The sequence below is a fragment of the Odocoileus virginianus genome, chromosome 5 (genome assembly GCF_023699985.2).
Source record: "Odocoileus virginianus isolate 20LAN1187 ecotype Illinois chromosome 5, Ovbor_1.2, whole genome shotgun sequence".
Taxonomy (NCBI): domain Eukaryota; kingdom Metazoa; phylum Chordata; class Mammalia; order Artiodactyla; family Cervidae; genus Odocoileus; species Odocoileus virginianus.
In genome coordinates, this window is record NC_069678.1 from 89,906,637 (window position 1) to 89,928,213 (window position 21,577).

General features: G+C 34.3%; 1 protein-coding gene and 1 pseudogene across 5 annotated transcripts in view; one reads left to right on the forward strand and one right to left on the reverse strand.

The window, feature by feature from the left end:
• The window catches only part of AGO3 (argonaute RISC catalytic component 3), a 118,479-nt gene that overhangs the window by 39,045 nt on the left and 57,857 nt on the right, over positions 1–21,577 (reverse strand). For all 5 annotated transcript variants that reach the window (XM_020880237.2, XM_070468406.1, XM_020880238.2 and 2 more), the window contains 6 exons: positions 11,250–11,384; positions 7,175–7,262; positions 6,903–7,050; positions 6,344–6,463; positions 4,435–4,557; positions 4,011–4,144 (listed from right to left, as the gene is read on the reverse strand). In XM_020880237.2, coding sequence (XP_020735896.1) covers positions 4,011–4,144; positions 4,435–4,557; positions 6,344–6,463; positions 6,903–7,050; positions 7,175–7,262; positions 11,250–11,384 — 748 coding nt within the window. The remainder of the gene's footprint in view (positions 1–4,010; positions 4,145–4,434; positions 4,558–6,343; positions 6,464–6,902; positions 7,051–7,174; positions 7,263–11,249; positions 11,385–21,577) is intronic.
• On the forward strand, positions 19,791–19,888 carry LOC139035343 (U6 spliceosomal RNA; annotated as a pseudogene).

Sequence of the window (21,577 nt, forward strand, 5' to 3'; positions counted from 1 at the left end):
ATAATGTTGAGGTTTAACAATCACTTTACTTGTTTTTAAAACAAATACATCCCTAAGTAAAGGATCTGCAAGATCTTTGCTCAAAAACTCTGATTCCCTCAGGACAGAGATGAAGTTTGTAGGAATTCCCTCCTCCTCCTATTCCTTATTAGTATCTAATTCAAGAAAGTATGAAGTTGAATATTTCCAGTTAGCCTGAACAAGAGCTGTAAGCCCAATGATTATGAAACTTCTATCAAGCCATGAATAACAAATGTAAAATGAAAAGAATATCTCAAAGCTTGAAAAACAATTAGAGGTGTTTTCTTCGGTCTCTGGAGGTCAAGAAAGATAATCGCAGCATTGTACTTAACTGTGCTCCAGACATTTTACTTGAAAGTCAGGGGATAACAACTTTGGAGGAAAAAAATATACTAAGTGAATCTTAAGACATACATTTAGAGATTTGGAGCTAATAAAATGGAGGTGGCACTAGTGGTAAAGAACCTGCCTGCCAATGCAGGAGATATAGAGATGCAGGTTCGACCTCTGGGTAGGGAAGTTCCCCTGGAGAAAGGCATGGCAACCTACTCCAGTATTCTTGCCTGGAGAATCCCACGGACAGAGGAGTCTGACAAGCTATAGTCCATAGAGTCGCCAAGAGTTGGACATGGCTTAGTATGTACATATGCATGAACAGAATTAAATAGAAAAAAATTTTTTTTCACATGAAGGAGGCAAAACAAATTCTGAATTGATTCTGGGGTAAACTGATCTCTACGTCACTCAAGAACTATTCATTACAGGCATATAGGGTCTGTTAGTGGAGACTTACATCAGATAATAATCATTTTTCTTAGGAAAATTAGATTCTAGAGAGGAGATAAGAACTTTACACAAATATTATAATTTTATTTTACAGAGGCAGTGACAAGTACAAATGGAGAGGATACTGACAAATTACTATGTTTACTACTATGGATTATTTCCAGCATCGCAAATCACAGAAGACTGAGTATTATTTAGAAGAGTTAGAGATAGAATGGAGGCACTTCAGTAAAGAGCAGCATGAGTGGAAATTGGAAAAAAACAACACAGAGTTTGAGGGCATACAGTGTTCAGTTTCTCTGTCCAAAATATATGAACATGGAGCAAGGGTTTAAAGAGGCAAATGAAAAAACTTTAAATGTTATTCTTTGTTAATCAGAAGCCTAAATTTTTAGAATGGAGCTAATCACAAGTGGAGCTGGTCCTCTTTTCACCATAGCACAACTCCTCAAATAAGAGTGACAGCAGAAGCCCTCGAGAAGGCCAAAGCCCCAAAGATTGGTGCTCCAAAGGAGAGGAGACAGGGGAGAAACGAAACCAAAGTGATAAAAAGAAACCAGGAAGGCAAGAATGGAGAGACTATCAGGAAGGCAGTCAGTTATATTTAATGCTGCACAAATTTTGAAAAAATAATGGTTGAGAATCAGTTCAGTCACTCAGTCATGTCCAACTCTTTGCAACCCCATGGACTGCAACATGCCAGGCTTCCCGGGCCATCATCAATTCCCGGAGTTTACTCAAACTCATGTCCATTGAGGCAGTGATGTCATCCAACCATCTCATCCTCCGTTGTCTCCTTCTCCTGTCTTCAATCTTTCCCAGCATCAGGGTCTTTTCAAATGAGTCACTTGTTCACATTAGGTGGCCAAAGTATTGGAGTTTCAGCTTTAGCATCAGTCCTTCCAATGAATATTCAGGATTGATTTCCTTTAGGATGGACTGGTTGGATCTCCTTGCAGTCCAAGGGACTCTCAAGAGTCTTCTCCAACACCACAGTTCAAAAGCATCAATTCTTTGGTGCTCAGCTTTCTTTATAGTCCAACTCTCACATTCATACATGACTATTGGAAAAACCATAGCCTTGACTAGATGGATCTTTGTTGGCAAAGTAATGTCTCTGCTTTTCAATATGCTGTCTAGGTTGGTCATAACTTTTCTTCCAAGGAGCAAGCATGTTTTAATTTCGTGGCTGCAGTCACCATCTACAGTGATTTTGGAGCCCCCCAAAATAAAGTCTGACACTGTTTCCATTGTTTTCCCATCTATTTGCCATGAAGTGATGGGACCAGATGCCATGATCTTAGTTTTCTGAAGGTTGAGTTTTAAGCCAACTTTTTCACTCCCCTCTTTCACTTTCATCAAGAGGCTCTTTAGTTCTTTTTCGCTTTCTGCCATAACGGTGGTGTCATCTGCATATCTGAGATTATTGATATTTCTCCTGGCAATCTTGATTCCAGCTTGTGCTTCATCCACCCCAGCATCTGGCATGATGTATTCTGCATATAAGTTAAATGAGCAGGGTGACAGTATACAGCCTTGACATATTCCTTTCCCAATTTGGAACCAGTCTGTTGTTCCATGTCTGGTTCTAACTGTTGCTTCTTGACCTGCATACATATTTCTCAGGAGGCAGGTCAGGTGGTCTGGTATTCCCATCTCTTAAAGAATTTTCCAGAGTTTGTTGTGATCCACACAAAGTCTTTGGCAAAGTCAATTAAAGTAGATGTTTTTCTGGAGCTCTCTTGCTTTTTTGATGAGCCAGCAGATGCTGGCAATTTGATCTCTGGTTCCTCTGCCATTTCTAAATCCATCTTGAACATCTGGAAGTTCACAGTTCATATACTGTTGAAGCCTGGCTTGGAGAATTTTGAGCATTACTTTGTTAGCGTGTGAGATGAGTGCAACTGTGTGGAAGTTTGAGCATTCTTTGTCATTGCCTTTTTTTGGGATTGGAATGAAAACTGACCTTTTCCAGTCCTGTGGCCACTGCTGGGTTTTCCAAATTTGCTGGCATACTGTAGGACTTTAACAGCATCATCTTTTAGGATTTGAAATAGCTCAACTGGAATTCCATCACCTCCACTAGCTTTGTTTGTAGTGATGCTTCCTAAGGTCCACTTGACTTCACATTCCAGGATGTCTGGCTCTAGGTGAGTGATTACACCATCTTGATTATCTGGGTCGTGAAGATCTTTTTTGTACAGTTCTTCTGTGTATTCTTGCCACCTCTTCTTAATATCTTCTGCTTCTGTCAGGTCCATACTATTTCTGTCCTTTATTGTGCCCACCTTTGCATTTTCCTTTGGTATCTCTTAATTTTCTTGAAGAGATCTCTAGTCTTTCCCTTTCTATTGTTTTCCTCTATTTCTTTGCACTGATCACTGAGGAAGGCTTTTTTTTAATCTCTCCTTGCTCTTTTTGGAACTCTGCATTCAAATGGGTATGTCTTTGCTTTTCTCCTTTGCCTTTAGCGTCTCTTCTTTTCTCAGCTATTGAGAATAGACCATTAGAATTGATAAGTACAAAGATACTTTTGTGCTTGAAATTGACTCCAGGAATCAATTTTAATAGAGCACTAAAACTTCAAGGAAGGAGACCGAATGGAAGCCTGGAATCCTGAGAGTGTGTCAAGGTAAAATGAAGATTTGTTTTAAACTTAAACAGAAGATTGTTGAGGGAAAGAATCTGGAGAAGATGAGAAGTAGTGGAGATGGAGGCCAAATTTTGGAACGTGAAAATGAGAAGTTAAATGACTCTTTCAAGGAAAGAGAAATTGAGAAATAAGGATGTTATTTAATTCTCATTCAGTAAATAAGTACTATTATCTCTATTTTTAAAAGGTAATAACTGAAGCATAATAAGATTAAATAAATATTTCATGGTAATAAAGTCAGGAAGTGACATGCCTGGAAATTAAATCTAACCTATTTGCCATCAAAAGTCAATGGTACTCCTGCTGTACCATATAAGCTAGTCTATTATAATGCCTATAAGAATGAATCAGTGACTTGGATATGACCAAAAAATTCAGAATCTTCATCAAATACGGAGAAGAAACATTTTTAAAGGTTCATTGATTAAATACACGTGCCCAAATATATATTGAGGCAATGCTGGTTAGAATATCAGCTGAATAATTTAAAATTGAAATACAAAATTTAAACACAAAATGGTCCCAAAGTGAAACTAATAACAAGCCTTACTTCAGTATTTCTTCTCTACACTGCCTCTGTGTGGCAAAGCAAGCTATAGCCCACATTTTGATTTCGACTCCTGTGTGGAACTGTTTCCCTCGCATGTCCCATACTCCATGGCTTGGTGTTGCTACAGTCCGGTTCTACAGAGAAAGACAAATAATAAGGCAAAAAAGAACAAACATTTAGTATATAACTTATCTGAATGAGCTGAAAATAAGCAGTTCAAATTGCTGGAACAGGCTTTTCTAAATCAATATTTTATATTTTTATCACAGAAAAAAGTTCTACCAAGTTCAAAGACACTCATCTTGAAACAAAAAAACTGTTGGAATGAAAAATACTTTCTAAATTCTAGACTCAGCTAGGATGTCCTTCTCTCCAAACACAGAAACTGTATGTTTATAATTTAAGCATTATCAAGAGGTTTTACCCGGCCTCCATATTGGAGCATAGGTGCTGGAAGTACGCGTCCGGTTACATGAGCCATTTCATCTCGAACTTTAAATTGAAACTCTTGAACAAATGGATCTGTTTCATAATTTGCACTTCTTACCTAACAACAGAAAAGGTTTGTAGTTACTTTCAAAATTCCCCTAATTTCCCTTTAGAACCCTCTAATTTTTTTTCTTCACTGTGTCAACAATGTTTTATGATAGGCCTAGATAATAGTACCCAAACTATAAAGCAGATTCTTAACCTGGGAATTACAGACCATGAGTGGACAGTAGGAAGTCCGTGAACTTCCTGTTCATTTATAGGATATTTAAATGTATTAGGTTGGATAATAAGAAATTTCAACTATTTATGATTCATGAAAATGGTAATTTTATATGATTAAGCCTAATACACTTTGGGGAGGGTGGTCAAGAGATTGCAAGAGAAATACCTGACCTAGAAATTGTTAATTCCTTCTAATCAGAGGATCTGGACATATACTACTGAAATTTTATGTAGAGCTTGATAGCAAATATCAATAATCCTAAGCTTTTTTTCCTGATAACAAGTTATATCTACTTGAATATTTTGAATATTTTCTGATAAAATATATAGCAGAAGATAAAATTTACTTAAGAGGTACACTTGAGACAGACAAGAAAGCCACAACGAGATGCAGATTATAATTTTTACATAATATACCAATATATGCAAAGAATTTACTGTAATCTCGAAAGTGTAATTCATGCTTATAGTGTGCTATTATGTGTTTTTCAAAATATATTTATTTAGTCTCAGGGTAAAGGTCAAATAAGGTTACAAAGAGGGCAATGTTCAAGTCTTTGAGTAAAAATCTAGTAAAAACACTATATAAATCTAAATATATAGTCCCACAATAAGCAGGAAAAGTTTTCTAAATTATGCACTAATGATTCTTTTCTTCAAGCTTAAATGCCATTCATTTCTGTAAAATTACAAAGAATAACAACTATTTACCAAGACTTGCTTGGTGATGTGCTTGGTGTGAAATGTTTTATGATTAATTTTTACAATAACCTTAATTATAAATAAGTCTTTTATACTTTTATTTTACAGAGGGTAAAACTAAAGCTTAGTAAAGTGAAATGATTGATCTAAAACCATATAGCTAAGCAAGTGACATATAATCTGAAATCTGTACATTCTGATTCCAGAGTTCCTACTCTGTCACTGTTCTAGCCTACTGAATGCTATAATTATATATATAGTAACAGTAAGTGAGTAAAGAAGTTAGACTTTGAACCTAGAGCTGTTAAGATTCCAAGTGCTAGCCTGGCGGGCTACAGTCCATGGGGTAGCAAAAAGTCAGACACAAGTGAGCAACCAACTTTCAAGATAAGATCCAGATGCCTTTATTTTTCACTTTGCCCTAATTCCATCAGTTTTATCATGTATTAATGTCTCTTTTCTCCCCATTTAGAATAAGGAGAGCTTAGAGACCCCGTAAGGCTGGAGCTGTCTTATACTTTTTTATTCATCCTACAGTTACCAGTGTTGATACTGGGGCTAAGCAATCCTACTTTGTGTGTTAAGCTTCTCACTATTGCTAGTCATAAAACCTTGACTTTCCTTTCCTATTTTAGGTGGGAGGTGATAAAAGTTCAGTTCACTAAACTGAAACATTAGTTCTGAGATTATCTGTTCTGAATCTAACTAAAGAGTTTGGGGTTAAATTAGAAGGCTCTAGCCTTCTTCACAGAACTCACCAAGTTCTACCCCTAGACTACCACTAGAATATTTCCATAATCTCTTTTAATTCTGACAGCCCATGAAATGATAAGACACGAGTTGATATGGTGGACATTCTCCTTTAGTAGCTCACCCTAATATGTTTTTAATTTCTATTTCTGGGGTTAAGTACTAACCAATCTGCTAATTTCCTCTTGTCTATCTGGTGCAGATCTTGCTGTGGCTTTGATCATAGTGGAGGTTTGATTGTCCGTTAGCTTCTTGATACATCGTTGCCCTGCCACAATATTACAGACCTACAAATGGAAAAAAGTTTTGTACTAGATATATATATCTTTCTTAAAATTGAATGCAATTAAATGTGACATTTTAAATTTTAACTTAAAATTTAAAATCTACTCCATTAAGCCGCTTCTGTTTAATATCATGTCAAGTAGAAAAGCAGTAAACAATACTGCTTCACAGTATGATTATAATCAGGTAAAATGTACACTGGATAAAAAGGCTGAAAAGAAGTGTACCAAAATGCTAACAGCAGTTATGTTTAGAGGGGCAGGACTGTGGATGAATTTTTTCCCGTATTATTTCATTACTGAAAATTCAGAATAAATAAGAAAATTTAAAGACAGTTCAATTTCAAAATAAATGTGAGAGTATGAAGTAAGTTACAGGTCATTAAAAACCTTAACAGAATGATGAATAAGAGGATATTAATAAGCAGCCTAAACACATTACTTCTAGTGGCAGGTAGGTATGTTTCTGTTCCTGCCCCACTTGCAGACAGGGAAGGTGTGGGTACTTCAGCTGAAGAGTATACTTTTCTCTGAAATACTGTGCTACTGTTCTCTCCACAGTTTGGCCATTTTCTAACTGTAAAGGAAAGCTGGAAAAAAAAAAATTACACATTAACAACTCATCCCATTAGGAGCAAGCAAAACTCCCAATCTACCAACTAGAGTAAGCTGCCTCACATCATCTCTGTTCTGACAAACACCAGCTTTTCTTACGTTTGATGACTGGCAGGCCTTCTTGTTACATTACAAACACGGTATTTCCGTCTCATTGTTCCACAATGAGTCACTTCAACCTTCAGACCTGTTCCCAACAAGAAAAACTGAGGTTACAGAACTGTCACAAGTGACATATTCATAACTCTAAAGGCTGTTCACCACTATAAAAACTCAAAATTCTAAACAGACAGAAAATCTGTGAAAGAGGTGATATGATTAACAAAGGATTTTATATATATATATATATAAAACATAGTTAATAATGGGTACAATCATGATAGACCTAACTCCAAACCATTTCCCTATTCTATCAAGCTATTAAAAAATAGCATAAAATTTGCAAAGCCTTTAGATCAAGGGATAAAGTTCTTCATTAATTAAAGAAAAAAGCCCTGCTTACAGTGCAGGTTTTTATGCTGGGAGAGGGAAGGAGCAATGGAAAGGAGTTACGATAACTCTCAAAACATTCTGTAACCTTCAAAGTATGTGATATCTCAACTCCCCAGGCATCACATACTGACTGAAGATCATAATTTCATAAAGCTCAAGAAGAAAGTCCTTCAGAGATTTTTAAACCAGGAAGAAAAAAAAAAATCCCAGGCCCTTTTAATAGACATGGAGTGACAATTTTGTTAAAGGATAATATAGTGATACAGTTCTTTCACTACTGACCATTAGAAATCAGGGCAAAATATCAAATGCAACCAAACTAATTCCTACAGCAAGTAATCCAGACCTTCTTATGGAATCAATGACCCCTTTGAGAATCTAACAAAAGCAATAAATTCTCAGAAAAATGAAACATACACTTAGTAGCATATGAATTTAGATGTTACTGGATCCATAAGTCCATTTGTGGACCCTAGGGGTTTGAGGATCCCAGGTCTGCTTTAGAAGGTGAAGCTGTGGGCTTTTAAACCATTGGCTGAAATTCTTTGGGATGAATTTTCCTAAGCAATGGTGTCCAAAAGGATTTTCTGAGATGATGTGAGCTCTACACCTGTACTGAAATCACTAGCAATGTTCCTGAGGACATGAAATGCAACTACTGTGACTAAAAACTTTTAATTTTTTTTCTTTCATATCTATGTATCCCATAGTGCAGATGTTCTCAACCCAAGGTGACTCTGACCTCCAGGAAGATTTGGTAATGTCTGGAGACATTTCTGGGGGCTTCCCTGATTGTTAAAACTGGGGGTGCTATTGGCATCTAGTGGATGCTAGATTTAGGAATGGGTGGATCCAGGGATGCTGCTAAATTATATTGCAATGCATAGAACAGCACTACCTCCCATCCCCGACCACAACAAAGAATTATCCAGCCCAAAATATCAATAGTGCCAAGGTTGAGAAACCCTGATACAGTATAACTTATTTTCCTATCTACTAACTGCAGAACCAAACACAGAATTCAATCACAGCAATATCTTCTTATGACATATCAGCACAAATTAAGATGTTAAATGGACACAGTGCCACTATACCAGATTGGTATGAGGTTTTTTGAGAAGTACTCTTAACTGATCAGTGAGAAATAGTTTTTGTTAGAAACTATTTTTATAAAACTAAAATTTTAGGTCAATTAGAGCATTTATTATTCTTCTATATTACGAAGGAAAATAGAAAATATTACCAAGAGAAGGTCTTTCAAGAAGGAAATACCAACAATATGAAGTAAACAAGATGTAAAAATACTGTTTGGGGGAAAACATGATAGAAAAATTTAAAACAAATTTCTGTTATCTATACCACTTAGCAATTTGTTTTCAAATCTTCCCTTTGAATTAAAAAAAAATTATCAGTAAGGTTCTACAAGACTACTAAATAAGTTTTTATCAAAAATAAAACTAATACTCTTACATACATATGGTACTTTTACCATAAACTTCCTCCAATATTTCTGCTACTTAGCTATGATGAATTATTGCACAAAGAAACCACCCTAAAGTTATTATTAATTGTTTAGGAAAAAGTTCAACTGAAACGAAATGAATATTGTACTAGGAAATGTATTCATTATCCCACAATTTGTACCATTATTAAACAGTTTTCATCAAATTTCTCATGCTGACTAAAAATTAAACTCAAATATATAGTATATATATATAGTATAGAACGTGTAACTTTGATTCTCTTGTGTTACTGAGATAGGAATACATGATGTACTTTAAAGAGTTCTCTCTCTCTTTTTTAAAAGCCTTCTTGACTTTGAATGGAGGAAAAAAATCATCAGTTTGTCAGTCAGATCTAACTCATATTTTTATATCCCAAATCTACAGTCATAGGTGCCTAAGGGTGAGATCCAAATTCAGGGGTTAGCAAAGATTTGAAATTTTTAAAAAAATGGACTAGATAATTCTCTGCCTAGGTCCCTCCCCAAACCCTCCATCCAACCGAAAAATGTTTTTGGCTTTAATAAATCAAATATTTAACCTATAAACTTGGTTTTACCTTCACTATAACATCAACTTTATAATGCTTTCTAGTCATTTTTTCAGTCATTTCTTTGGCCCCCTGAGCAGTTGAAGTTAAGATCGAGTCCATGCTCTTCGGGCAGCAGTTGAATCCTTGTTCTGTACATCTTGTATTTTCTGTGATAGAGCGGTGATATGAGTTGATTGCATAGTTACCGCAAAATAATGTAAGTGACTTCATGATATCAGAGGTGGTAACTAAGCAGCAACTCCATTGGAAACCATGGCATTTAGATGATCACATATTAATGGTGGGTAATGCACTACCTTCCAACAAAGCTAACTGTGCAGTTAATATAGATTATGACAGGACAATGGTATGACTGCAATACAAGAATATATAACACTTTCTTATTCTGACAAAAACTTGAGATAAATAGATGCTTATCTTCAAAGCAGGAGGGAAATTCCTTTAAATGTTTTATTACAATGACTATCTCTCTCTTGGTTACTGAATGGCACAGAATAAATGATTACTAGAGCTAGCAGGATATATTCAACTATACTAACTGACTTGGGGGACTGAAAGATGCTCAGAAAACAAACTTCAATGCTTCATTTAAACCACAAGCTGAAAATTACCTGCAACAAATAGGTAAAACCTTAAAATTAAACAACATAATTATTTCTGACTATTTAAGATGTAACACTTATTATAAACAGAATTTATAGTATTCATTCTAATTAGAGAATATAATATTTCTCTTTGTGCCTAAATAATAAAGAACTAAATACAGTGGAGTCACATCTTACATGAGGACTAAGTTCCAAAGTGATGAATAAGGCAAGAATCTTACATAATCAAAATTATTCTTGAAAAATCCCTTATACTGCTAATAAATAAAGTACACTGATATTAAATTAAATTGCTGATAAACCCATTGTATATGGGTTTGCACATAAAACTATATATTTACATAGAAAGCTACAATTATATAAAGAATACATACAAAATATAAATTTTAGAATATAACTGAAATTAATTTTTAATTTTTCTCTTTGGAAGACCATGTAGAGATGAATTTATATTAGTAAAACATATATATGATGTAATACCACTGTATAAATTTTAGCTGCTAACTAAAATAGGCAAGATCAATGGTCAACTAAATAACGTACATGAAATTACTAAATTTCAACTCTAGAACGACACATGAAACAGGCTAGCCCACATCTATAAATTTACAAAGATATAAAATATTCTGCTATCATTTCAGAAAAATAAAGAATTCACTATATTAGAAAATGTTCAAAGAATGGCTCCAGTCCTGAAGTGTCAATGTTTTGGGAATAAATTTCCTATTTTAAACAGTATCATAGGAGCATTTTCCTATGAGAGTACCTCTTTATGCCTTCAGCTAGTAAGGGAAAGTATCAACAAAAAATTAACTAGTATTAATTCCATTACTTGGTATTTCTTTCATTGAAACACTACCTAAGATGTTATGGCAATGATTTTAATGTAACATTTTAAAACTAATCCATATTTTTACTGGTGATGTTACATGAACAGATTTAAATCTTAAAAAATTTCCATGAACGTTTTTTTATATTCATGCATTTTACAGTTAAGTTGTTCCAAATGCTAATTAACTCACCTTTTATCTCTTTGGTGAATTTTACCCGATGAGAATCAGTCAGAGGTCTTGGTTGCTCATCAATATTATGAATATCAAGAACTTCACACATGAACTGAATTACAGGTTGTGCTTTGTAGAAGGCAGTGGCAGAAACTAAGAAGAAAAACACAAAGGGTACAAATTAATGTTTCCTTAAAAAAACACAATCTAAGGCTCCATGATAATTAATTATAGGTTTTAAAATTATCCTCTTACATATATCTATGTATCAATACATATAAAAATATTTCCAATATTAACCAGTTTCAGCTTGACCTGTTTGACTACAAGACAAGAACAACAGAAAAACCTAAAATTACAGTTTTTATAATCTCTTTCATCATGGGTAACTGAATCATTCCATTCCCTACTACATGTACAGAGCAGTGTTCTGGCTATGAGACAAGGCCTATAAACGGACAAAGGAGGCCAGAGTACCTCAGAAGACAAGGTTAGGTATTATTTCTTAAACAAAGCCTTTTGTGCCACCCCAGATTGCTTAACTGTTCTAAGGAGAGCTTTCCCTGTCTTGTACAGATTTGAGAAGACAATGGTATTAAATGCTACTAGCGCTAATCCAAGCTACAGGTAGTAACAATATCTGCCCAATGTTATCTAGCTACAATCAGCAGTCTTCAAGGAGCCAACTAGGATGACTTCTTAATCCTGGATTTTGGAACTAGAAGAGAGCTTCACCGATCGTTAGTAGATCACCACCATTCATTTCTTACTTAGGGGCTGCTAAATACTTATGTGCTAAAAGATACTGGGGGTACAGTGAAAAGTAAAACCAAAACGACAGTAGGCTGAAAAGTGAAAAGTACTAGTCTCTCCGTAGTTTCCAACTCCTTGAGATCCCATGGACTGTAGCCCATCAGGCTCCTCTGTCCATGGAATTCTCCAGGCAAGAATACTGGAGTAGGTTGCCATTCCCTTCTCCAGGGGATCTCCCCAATCCAGGGATTGAACTCAGGTCTCCTGCATTGCAGGCAGATTCTTTACCACCTGAGTCAACATGCTATCATATTATTTCCCTACCTAAAAAACATGTCCACAGTGGTGCCCTTTCTCTTATTTTCCTTGGTTTAGGTTTAAATGTCATCCACAAAATGTCCCTCATCTCTGGAAGGATATTTAACAATATCCTTCCAGATAGTTAGGTAGTTAGGTAGTGAGACTATTGTGGATATTTTTTATTTTTCTGTAAGTCTTTATTTTTTAATAGTGAGCACATATTACATTTTCCTTTATTTCAGAAATAATATATGAATGAAGTCTCAGCATAAAAAATTTAAACCACATAGATATAAACAGTAAAGACTTCTGGTCTCCAAGTATCCTTAAGAAGTAACCAAAAAAAAAAAAAAAAGAAGTAACCATTATTAGTAGCTAATACCTAACTACTACATGTACTAATTATGGACATGGACCTACTACATGTCCCTAACAATAGATAGCTATGTTGGTTTTGTACTTCCGTATCTTGTTCTTTTAATATACACTTAGAGATAAAAATGGATATATAACTTTTAAAAACATGAGATCAGATAATAAATGTTTTATGACTTGTTTTTTATTATTATTATTTTAAAAATAACAATGTCTTAGAGATCTTTCCATGTCAATAATTTCTTTTTAATGGCTTCATATTATTCTGTAGTTTGGGTGCATGGTAATTAAGTGAATATATATCATATTCCTCTCTTAATGAAAAAAACACAAATGATAAAACATTTGAAATACTATTCTGGGCTTTGATTTCTTTTTCTCATTATATATCTTAGATATCGATCTTATATGTACTAATATGGAATTCTATCATTCCTTTTCACATTGCAGGATATCTCACTACCTGGATCCTACATGTCCCTAATGATGGATAGTTATGTTGGTTTTGTATTTCCACCCAAATAAACTTTAGATTTCAAGCTAACTTTACAATTTCAAGCTAACTAAAAAAAGAGAGACTGATAAGACTGTATCAGTATTCTGGGTATCTTATTTAAATCTTATACATTAAAAAACTGTATACCTATATTCATCTATTAAAAATGTAAGAATACTGTTGCACATTAAAGTGAGGCTGGCAGGAAATAGATCAAATAAACATATACTGCTTCTGTGTTAATTTAAAAAAATAAGTGGATAAAGGAAAATAAATATATGGTCATTAACATGCTTCTTTTGTCTTTCCTTTAATCCTACAGGTAAACTTTCTTCACTGGATTATTATAATACTAGCACTCACAATTAATTCATCTTATCTCACAGAGCTGAAACTACTAAACAAATACTATTCTGTTCAACATTCTATTAATTTTCCTTAGTGTTTGCACTTTTAATCATTTTACTATTCACCATCTTCCCTACAGCAATGTAGGCTTTGAGGTGAAGGAAAGTTTAAGATGGGATAAAATCAGTGAGTAGAGCTGAATTAGGCATGAGTTTCAAAGAGCAAGGATCTGTCTCTCTATTCCTAACATTTTATAAACCTACATATACATGCATTTTTCCCTGAAAACTGAACAAGTAATATTTACATTTAATATTTTAAAAACCTATTAACAAAATATACCACATTAAAACACTAAGGGGAAATAAATGTACAATCATTTCTATAGATAACTGCTCTGGAAAAAGCATCAGGTAAAATTCAGCACCACAACTAAAACTTTCACAGTATCAGGACTAGAAAGGAACTTCCTTAATTTGATAAAAGTTATTCACCAAAATCTATGCTAAATCCAACTTAAGGTAATAGAAAGTGCTAGCTGGCACAGGTACACAAGTTAAGAGAAATAAAAGATAAAAGGACTGGAAAGGAAGAAACAAAATTATTATTCTTCACAGTATGACTGTTGAGAGAGAAAATCCTCTAATCTATAGACAAATTATAGAATAAGAGAGTTCAGTAAAGCTGCTAGATTTAAGATCAACAGATAAAAATAAATTATGTTCTTATATACTAGCAACCAACTTAAAATGTAATTTAAAAAAAGATACCACTTAAAAAAAAGATACCGCTTAACATTACAACAAAAAGTGTGAGACACTTAGGATGAAATCTAAACAACAGATGTAGAAGACTTACTGAAATAATAGGTGTCTTTACTACTATAGAAGATCTAAATATTAATAAATGGAGCAATATACCTTATTAGTATAATTATTTATAAATTAATCTGTAAATTCAAAGAAATTTCAATCAAATACCAAAAAGATATAACCCTCTTGACCTCTGGAACTTAAGAAGCTGATACTAAAATTAACATGAAAGAGAAATGAAACCAGAACAGCTAAGAGAGTTTCTAAGAATAAGGTCTGCTCTAACATTCATCAAGATTTGTTATAATCCTATTCAATTCAAGAGACTGTGGGGACAAACACAGAGACCAGCAGAATATCCTTCAAAGTCTACTCTGTACAGTATACAAAACAAATTCCTATTTAGAGAACTGAACATGAAAAGAAAAATAGACATTTAAAGGAAAATATAGAACATCTTTATGATCTTGAAAGCAAGAAAGAATTTCTTAAGATACAAAAACTATTAAAAAAAAAAGGTACCATAAACAAAGCTAAAAAAAAAAAAAAAACCCAGGCAAATGGATATGTATAATACATACAACAAATGATTACTATCCAGAATACGTAATGAGTGCCTATAAATCAAGGTTAAAACAGCAACAGTGGCAAAAGGGACATGGCTAGGTGTTTCACAGAAGAGAAAATCTAAATGTCAAAAAACAAATTTCACTAATTATTTTATTTGTAATAAAGGAAATACATATAAAAACTCCATTGAGCTATCATTTTATACCAGTCAAAATGGGCCAAAAATGTTACAATGGATAATACAAGCTGACAATAAGCCAAAGGAAGAATGAAGAATGAAAATTCTCATACAGTTGTAGGAATATAAACTGATATAGTCAGCAGCAAATGGTAATTTATAGTAAGTTTGAAGATGAGCATAATTTTCAACTCAACAATTCCACTCTACTGGAATATATGCTCTACAAAAACCCTGTATCTGTGGAAGGCAACATGAATAAGAATGCTTACTGTAGCACTGTTTATAATGATAAAAAGAATGGAAACAACCTAAATAACCATCAGTCAAATGGATAAACTTGTACATTCATATAAACAAAATAAATGAGCAGGTGCTGGAATTCAGATAAATAAAATTGAGAAATAAAAAACTTTAGAGGAATTTGTACAAAATGAGATATTACCAACTACTCAGATTGCGAGCGTCTAGATATGTACAATATACAACTTAGGCAAAAATCATTCTAATTTCATTAAGATTTTGTGATACTTTATAATTCACTTATTGATAATTGATAAATAATAGTTGGAAATACTGTTGGAAATGTATCCTTTAAAAATTTTTTTCTTTAAATTTATTGGCTGCTCCAGGTTTTAGTTGTGACAGGCAGGTTCTTTTTTTGTTGTTACATCATGTGGGATGCAGCTCCATGACCAGGGATTGAGCCCATGCCCCTTCATTGGGAGCTTGGAGTCTTAGAAACTGGATCACCAGGGAAGTCCCTATCCTTCTTTTTAAAATTAGGTTTATGTTCTTTTCATGGGTAGCAGCATTAGAATAATGAGAAAAAAATAAGCTTGGGAATGAAATACTTTAATTCTAGATCCAGACTTACTAATTATGATTTTTCAGAATTTCCATTCATTCATATGGAAAATTAGCAAAACACCCGTTACTTACAGCATTAGCGTGAAGATTCAATGTAAGGTACCTACTTGTGCTCAGAACATGGCAGAAATTCATCAGAGCTCTTTTTCTCATTTTTTGAATTGTCTACTCATGTCTTTTGCTCTCTGATTTACTGAGGTTTTAATCCTTGGCAAAATCATTCTGTCAATGTAAACTAACTCCTTGAAGAAGCTGAATGGGGGAATGTTCTATGAAGAAGTGATTAGGATTCTTTAGTTTGCACTTTACTGTGTCAAAACTGAAATTTTCCGTTAGGATGCAGCTAAAATACAGATGTGAAAAATTAATAAATATTTACCATATTTAAGGTAATAAGGACTACATGTTCCAAATTAGTCCAAGTCCAAATGAACAGTATAAAATAAAGCAGTAAATAATGTTGGGTCCAGCTAAAAACATAACTACAATTATACTTTAACCTCCTGAGAGGTTATGTGCCTCAATTTTATACGTTTACTTTCATGACTATGAAGGCATAAGAATAGAAATTAAGGTCCTTATTATATAATGCCTTTTTATGGTAATAGTGAGCAATTTAGATGCCATATTAGACATCTTTGCATGTCTATCATTAACTAGCAAAGTATTACTGACACAGTACTCAGGAGACAATGATAAATCAAAGGGTTGGGGTTTTTTTCTGTTTTTAATAAAAAATATATTTACTAAAGTGTCACTAAACAATTATAAAGTGAATGCAAATATTCACATAACCAACACTCAGATCAAGAATTAAATATTTTAATATTCTGGAAACCACTTCCCTATCCCCTTCCCAACCTTAACTTACACTTCAACCCTTAAATCCTGGTTCTTATGGTAATCACTTTTTTTTCTTTTCAGAATTACAACATATGTACAGATCACTAAGGACAATTTATTTTTTCCAGTTCTTCAATTTTATCTAACTGGAAACATGAAGCATATAATCTTTATGAGACTTACTAAACATTGTTTCTAACTCATTTGAACTAATTCTAAATATTTTCTTCATTTCCATTGTTCTGCCTAACACTCCACTGAAGAAATACACAGTTTGTCCACTTTAATGTTGGTGGGCAGTGGATAGAACTCCGTGCTTTCACTGCCAGGGGCCCAAGTTCAACCCCTGGCCAGGCAACTAAGATCCCACAAGGTGTCCTGAGGCAAAAACCAAACAAACAAAAACCTGAGAATTAATGTTGGTGGACTGTTTATGCTGGCACTTTCCTTTGGTTATTAGAATAATGTTATGAATATTCTTGTAGATGGCCTTTTTGATATACATACACATGTATATTTCTCTAATAGAAAAGGTGGTATCTCAGTAGAATTGCTGACTCTAAAGAAGGCTGAGCGCTGAAGAATTGATGCTTTGAACTGTGGTGTTAGAGAAGACTATTGAATCCCTCGGACTGCAAGGAGATCAGACCAAATCCTCAAGGAAACCAGTCCTGAATATTTATTGGAAGAACTGATGCTGAAGGTGAAGCTCCAATACTTTGGCCACCTGATGTGAAGAACTGACTCATTAGAAAAGACCCTGATGCTGGGAAAGACTGAAGGCAGGAGAAGGAGACGACAGAGGATCAGATGGTTGGATGGCATCACTGAATCGATGGACATGAGTTTGAGCAAGCTCCAGGAGTTGGTGATGGACAGGGAAGCCTGGCGTGCTGCAGTCCAAGGGGATCACAAAGAGTCGGACATGACTGAGCGACTGAACTGAACTAAGGATGTGTATCTCTAACTTCCCTGGATAATGCCAAAATCTTCCAAAGTGGTTTTAACAACTAACTCTCTCACAAGCAGAGTTTAAGAGTTTAATGGCAGCCTTTCTGGTGATGTGACATCTCATTTAAAAAAACTATTTGAGGTATAACTTACATACAATATAATGTATTTTAACTGTAGAGCTTGATGATTTTGACAAACGTATACCTCAATGCTATTTGTTGTTGTTCTAGTTGTTCAGTCGTGTCCAACCCCAGGAGTTGCAGCATGCCAGGACTCCCTGTCCTTAACCATCTCTTGGAGCTTGTTCAAACTCATGTCCATTGAGTCAGTGAGGCCACCCAAACATCTCGTCCTCTATGCTATTATCACTCCAATTAAGACAAAATGTGTCATCACCCCAGAAAGTACTTTCCTGCCCTCTTTAATCACCTTCCATCACATCTGCTGCAGGCAACCACTGATCTGATTCCTTTCATAATAAATTTGTTCCAGAATTTCACATAAATATAATTATACTGTATACAACATTTTGTCCAGCTTTTTGGCACATCTTACTTGAGATTCACCCAGACCACTGTATAAATTAGTTATTTTTAAAAATTGCTGGATAGTATTTCATCGTGTAAATAACTCACAATTTGTTTCTCAGTTTACTTGTTGCTGGGCATTTGGGTTGTTCCCAGATCCTAGTTATTATGAACATGTACAGACCTTTGTATGGACCTATTTTTTCCTTTCTCTTGGGGAAAGACCTAAGAATAGTTAGGACATATGGCAAGAAAATCTTTAAATTTTAAAAAATCTGCCAAAATATTTTTCAAAATGGTTGTACAGTTTTATACTTCTACTGTTTCTAATTGTTCCACATTCTTGCCAACACTTAGTATTGCTGGGTTTTTTACTTTAGCAAATCTAGCAAGTGTGAAGTGTTATTTCCTTGTGGTTTTTATCTGTGTTTTCCAGATGACTAATGATGTTTAATATCTTCTCAGGTGCTTATTGACCATTCCCATAATCTTTTGTGCAGTATATATTTTTGACCACTGTTAAAAATAGTTTGAGTTATGCAAGTTTTTCATATATTCTAGACAAATCTTTTGTTCAGGATATATTATGCAAATATTTGAAACTTTTTCAAATTTCAGTACCTTCAGTAGCTTGCCTTTTCTTCTTAACAGTGTTCCTAAGAGATGGTTTCACTTAGATTAGGTTTCCAATAAACAAAATCTTTGCTTACTCCAAGGGCATGAATATTTTTCCTCTTTTCTTAGAAGTTTCTCAGTTTTAATGTTTATTTTTTGTACAAATATCCAACTGTTCTAGTATCACTGAGAAGACTATTCTTTCCCCATTGAATTTTGACCCCTCTGTCAAATATCAATCAACCACATAAGTGGTTATAGCTATTCTAATTACTTTTCAGCTTTTTGGCTAAGATCAAGTGTAGTATCTGTAGCCATTTCGCAACTTGATTTGTATGTCCATCTTTAACCTCAGTATCACAGTTTGGCTTACTGTAGCTTTACAGCATGTCTTGAAATCAGGGATTATAAATCCTCCAACTCTGTTCTTCAAAATGGCTTTAGCTGTTCTAGGTTCTCTGCATTTTCAAATAAATCTTAAAATCAGCTTGTCAACCTATATTTTTTTAAAAACTGAGATTTCTGGTGAGATTCTGGGATGGTGTTGAGTCTACAGATCCATTTGGGAATAATAAACATCCTAACAATTTGAGTCTTCTGTGCCAAGAACATGGTGTGCATGCATGCTAAGTCACTTCAGTCGTGTCCAACTCTTTGTGATCTCATGAACTGCAGGCTGCCAGGTTCCTCTGTTCATGGCATTTTTCAGGCAAGAATACTGAACTGGGTTGCCATGCCCTTCTCCAGGGGATCTTCCTAATCCAGGGATCGAACCTGAGTCTCCTGCCTTGTAGGCAGATTCTTTATTATCTGAGCCACCAGGGACATGGTATCTCTGTTTATCTTTCTTAGGAATGTTTTCTAGGCTTTCAGTGTAGGGGGTCTGTGTACACATCTCTTTTAAAATCTATTCCTAGTGCTCGCTTTGGTACTGCATGTACTAAAATTGGAATGATACAGAGATTGGCATGGCCCCTGTGCAAAGATTGAAAAAAAAAATCTATTCCTAAATATTTAAAAAATATTATTATGAATAGTACATGTGTTTTTCATTTTTTCAACTGCTGAATGCCAGTATTATTTATTATACTGCTAGTATTATTATGCAACTAGTGTCTTGTGATCTGGCTAAATGCATCTATTAATTCTAGTAGGGATTTTTTTGGGGGGGTATATTTCTTAGGATTTTTTTATGTAGACAATTGTCTTTTGCAAACAGTGATAGTTGTTATTACTTCCTTTACAATACTACACCTTCATTTTTCTTGGACCACCAGCACAACGTTGGATAGAAGTAGTGAGAGTAAGTATCCTCCTCTTATTCTTAATCTTATGGCAAAGTCATTCACCCTTTCTGACATTTGAGTATGATGATGCCTGCATGCTTTTCTAGATTCTTTGATCAGGTTGGAGAAATTTCCTTTTACTGCTAGTGTGTTACAAATTTTTATCACAATAACATTAAAATGTGTCAAATGATCCTTCTGTCTGTTGAAAAGATTACATTGTTTCAGCCAAGTGTCAGATTCAGAGGAATAGGAGCCTCATAAAATTAAGTTGAAACGCCTTTTTCCTTCTGTTTTCTGAAAGAATCTGTGTAAGATTGGTATCATTTTTTCTTAAATGTTGGATAAATTTTAGCAACGAAATCAACTGGGACTGGAGTTTTCTTTGTTAGAAAGGATTATGAGTTCAACTTCCTTAACAGATACAAGGCTATTCCAGTTTTCTTTGAGCTAACTTTTTAATGTTGTTTCATTTATCAAATTAGTATAAAACTGTTTCTAACATTCCCTTATCAACCTTTTAGTTCTGAAAGATCTTTAGTGATAAACCCTTCTTTAATTTTTGACACTAGTAATCTGTTTGGTTTTCTTTTTTTTCTATTAGCCTTCCTAGGAGTTTAAAATTTTTATTAACTTTTTAAAAAGAATCAACTTTTGGTTTCATTCATTTTCTATACTGTTTGTTTTCTATTTAATTAACTTTTGCTCTGAGTTTTATTATTTCTTACTTTCTATTTACTTTAATTTTTTCTTCTAGTTGAAGACAGAAACTTCGTGTGGTAGTCTGCCTCCAACATGGTCCCTAATACAAGTCTTGCTTTATGGGATTTTGCACCTTTGTGTAAGTCTCTCCTACACTGAATATAACTGGTTTATGTAACTAATAAGACATTATAAGACTGGCAGAATATAGCTTTCAGTACTAGGCCTTAATGTCATTACAGCTTCTGCCTTGCTCTCTCATGGATTGCTTGCTCCGTAGAAGCCAGCCACAATATCATGAGGACACTTAACCAACCCTGCCTGTTGAGAAGTCCAGGTGGCAAGAAACTAGGTCTCTAGCACAAACTTACTAATTGAGTTTTACAGATAATAAAACAAGACTTACTCATCCATTTAAACATTCAAGTATCTACTATATCAGAGACCCCCTTTGTGGGTTGGAATTTAAAGATAAACCAGACAAAGCCTCTCCATTTTAAGAATAGATTCTGGTCAAGCAACTCAGTTCATTCCTTCCTCAAACTCCCCTAAAACTTTGGTAAGGAATTAAAGAGGAAAAAAAAAAAAGCTTAAATCTAGAAGGAAGGGAGGATAGAAAATAGAAAATGTACCATTTTAGAAGATGAAAAACAAGTAGACAAGCTGTAACTGACAGAATTCTCAAAAGGTGTGAGAAATGGCAGTATCAGGTACCTC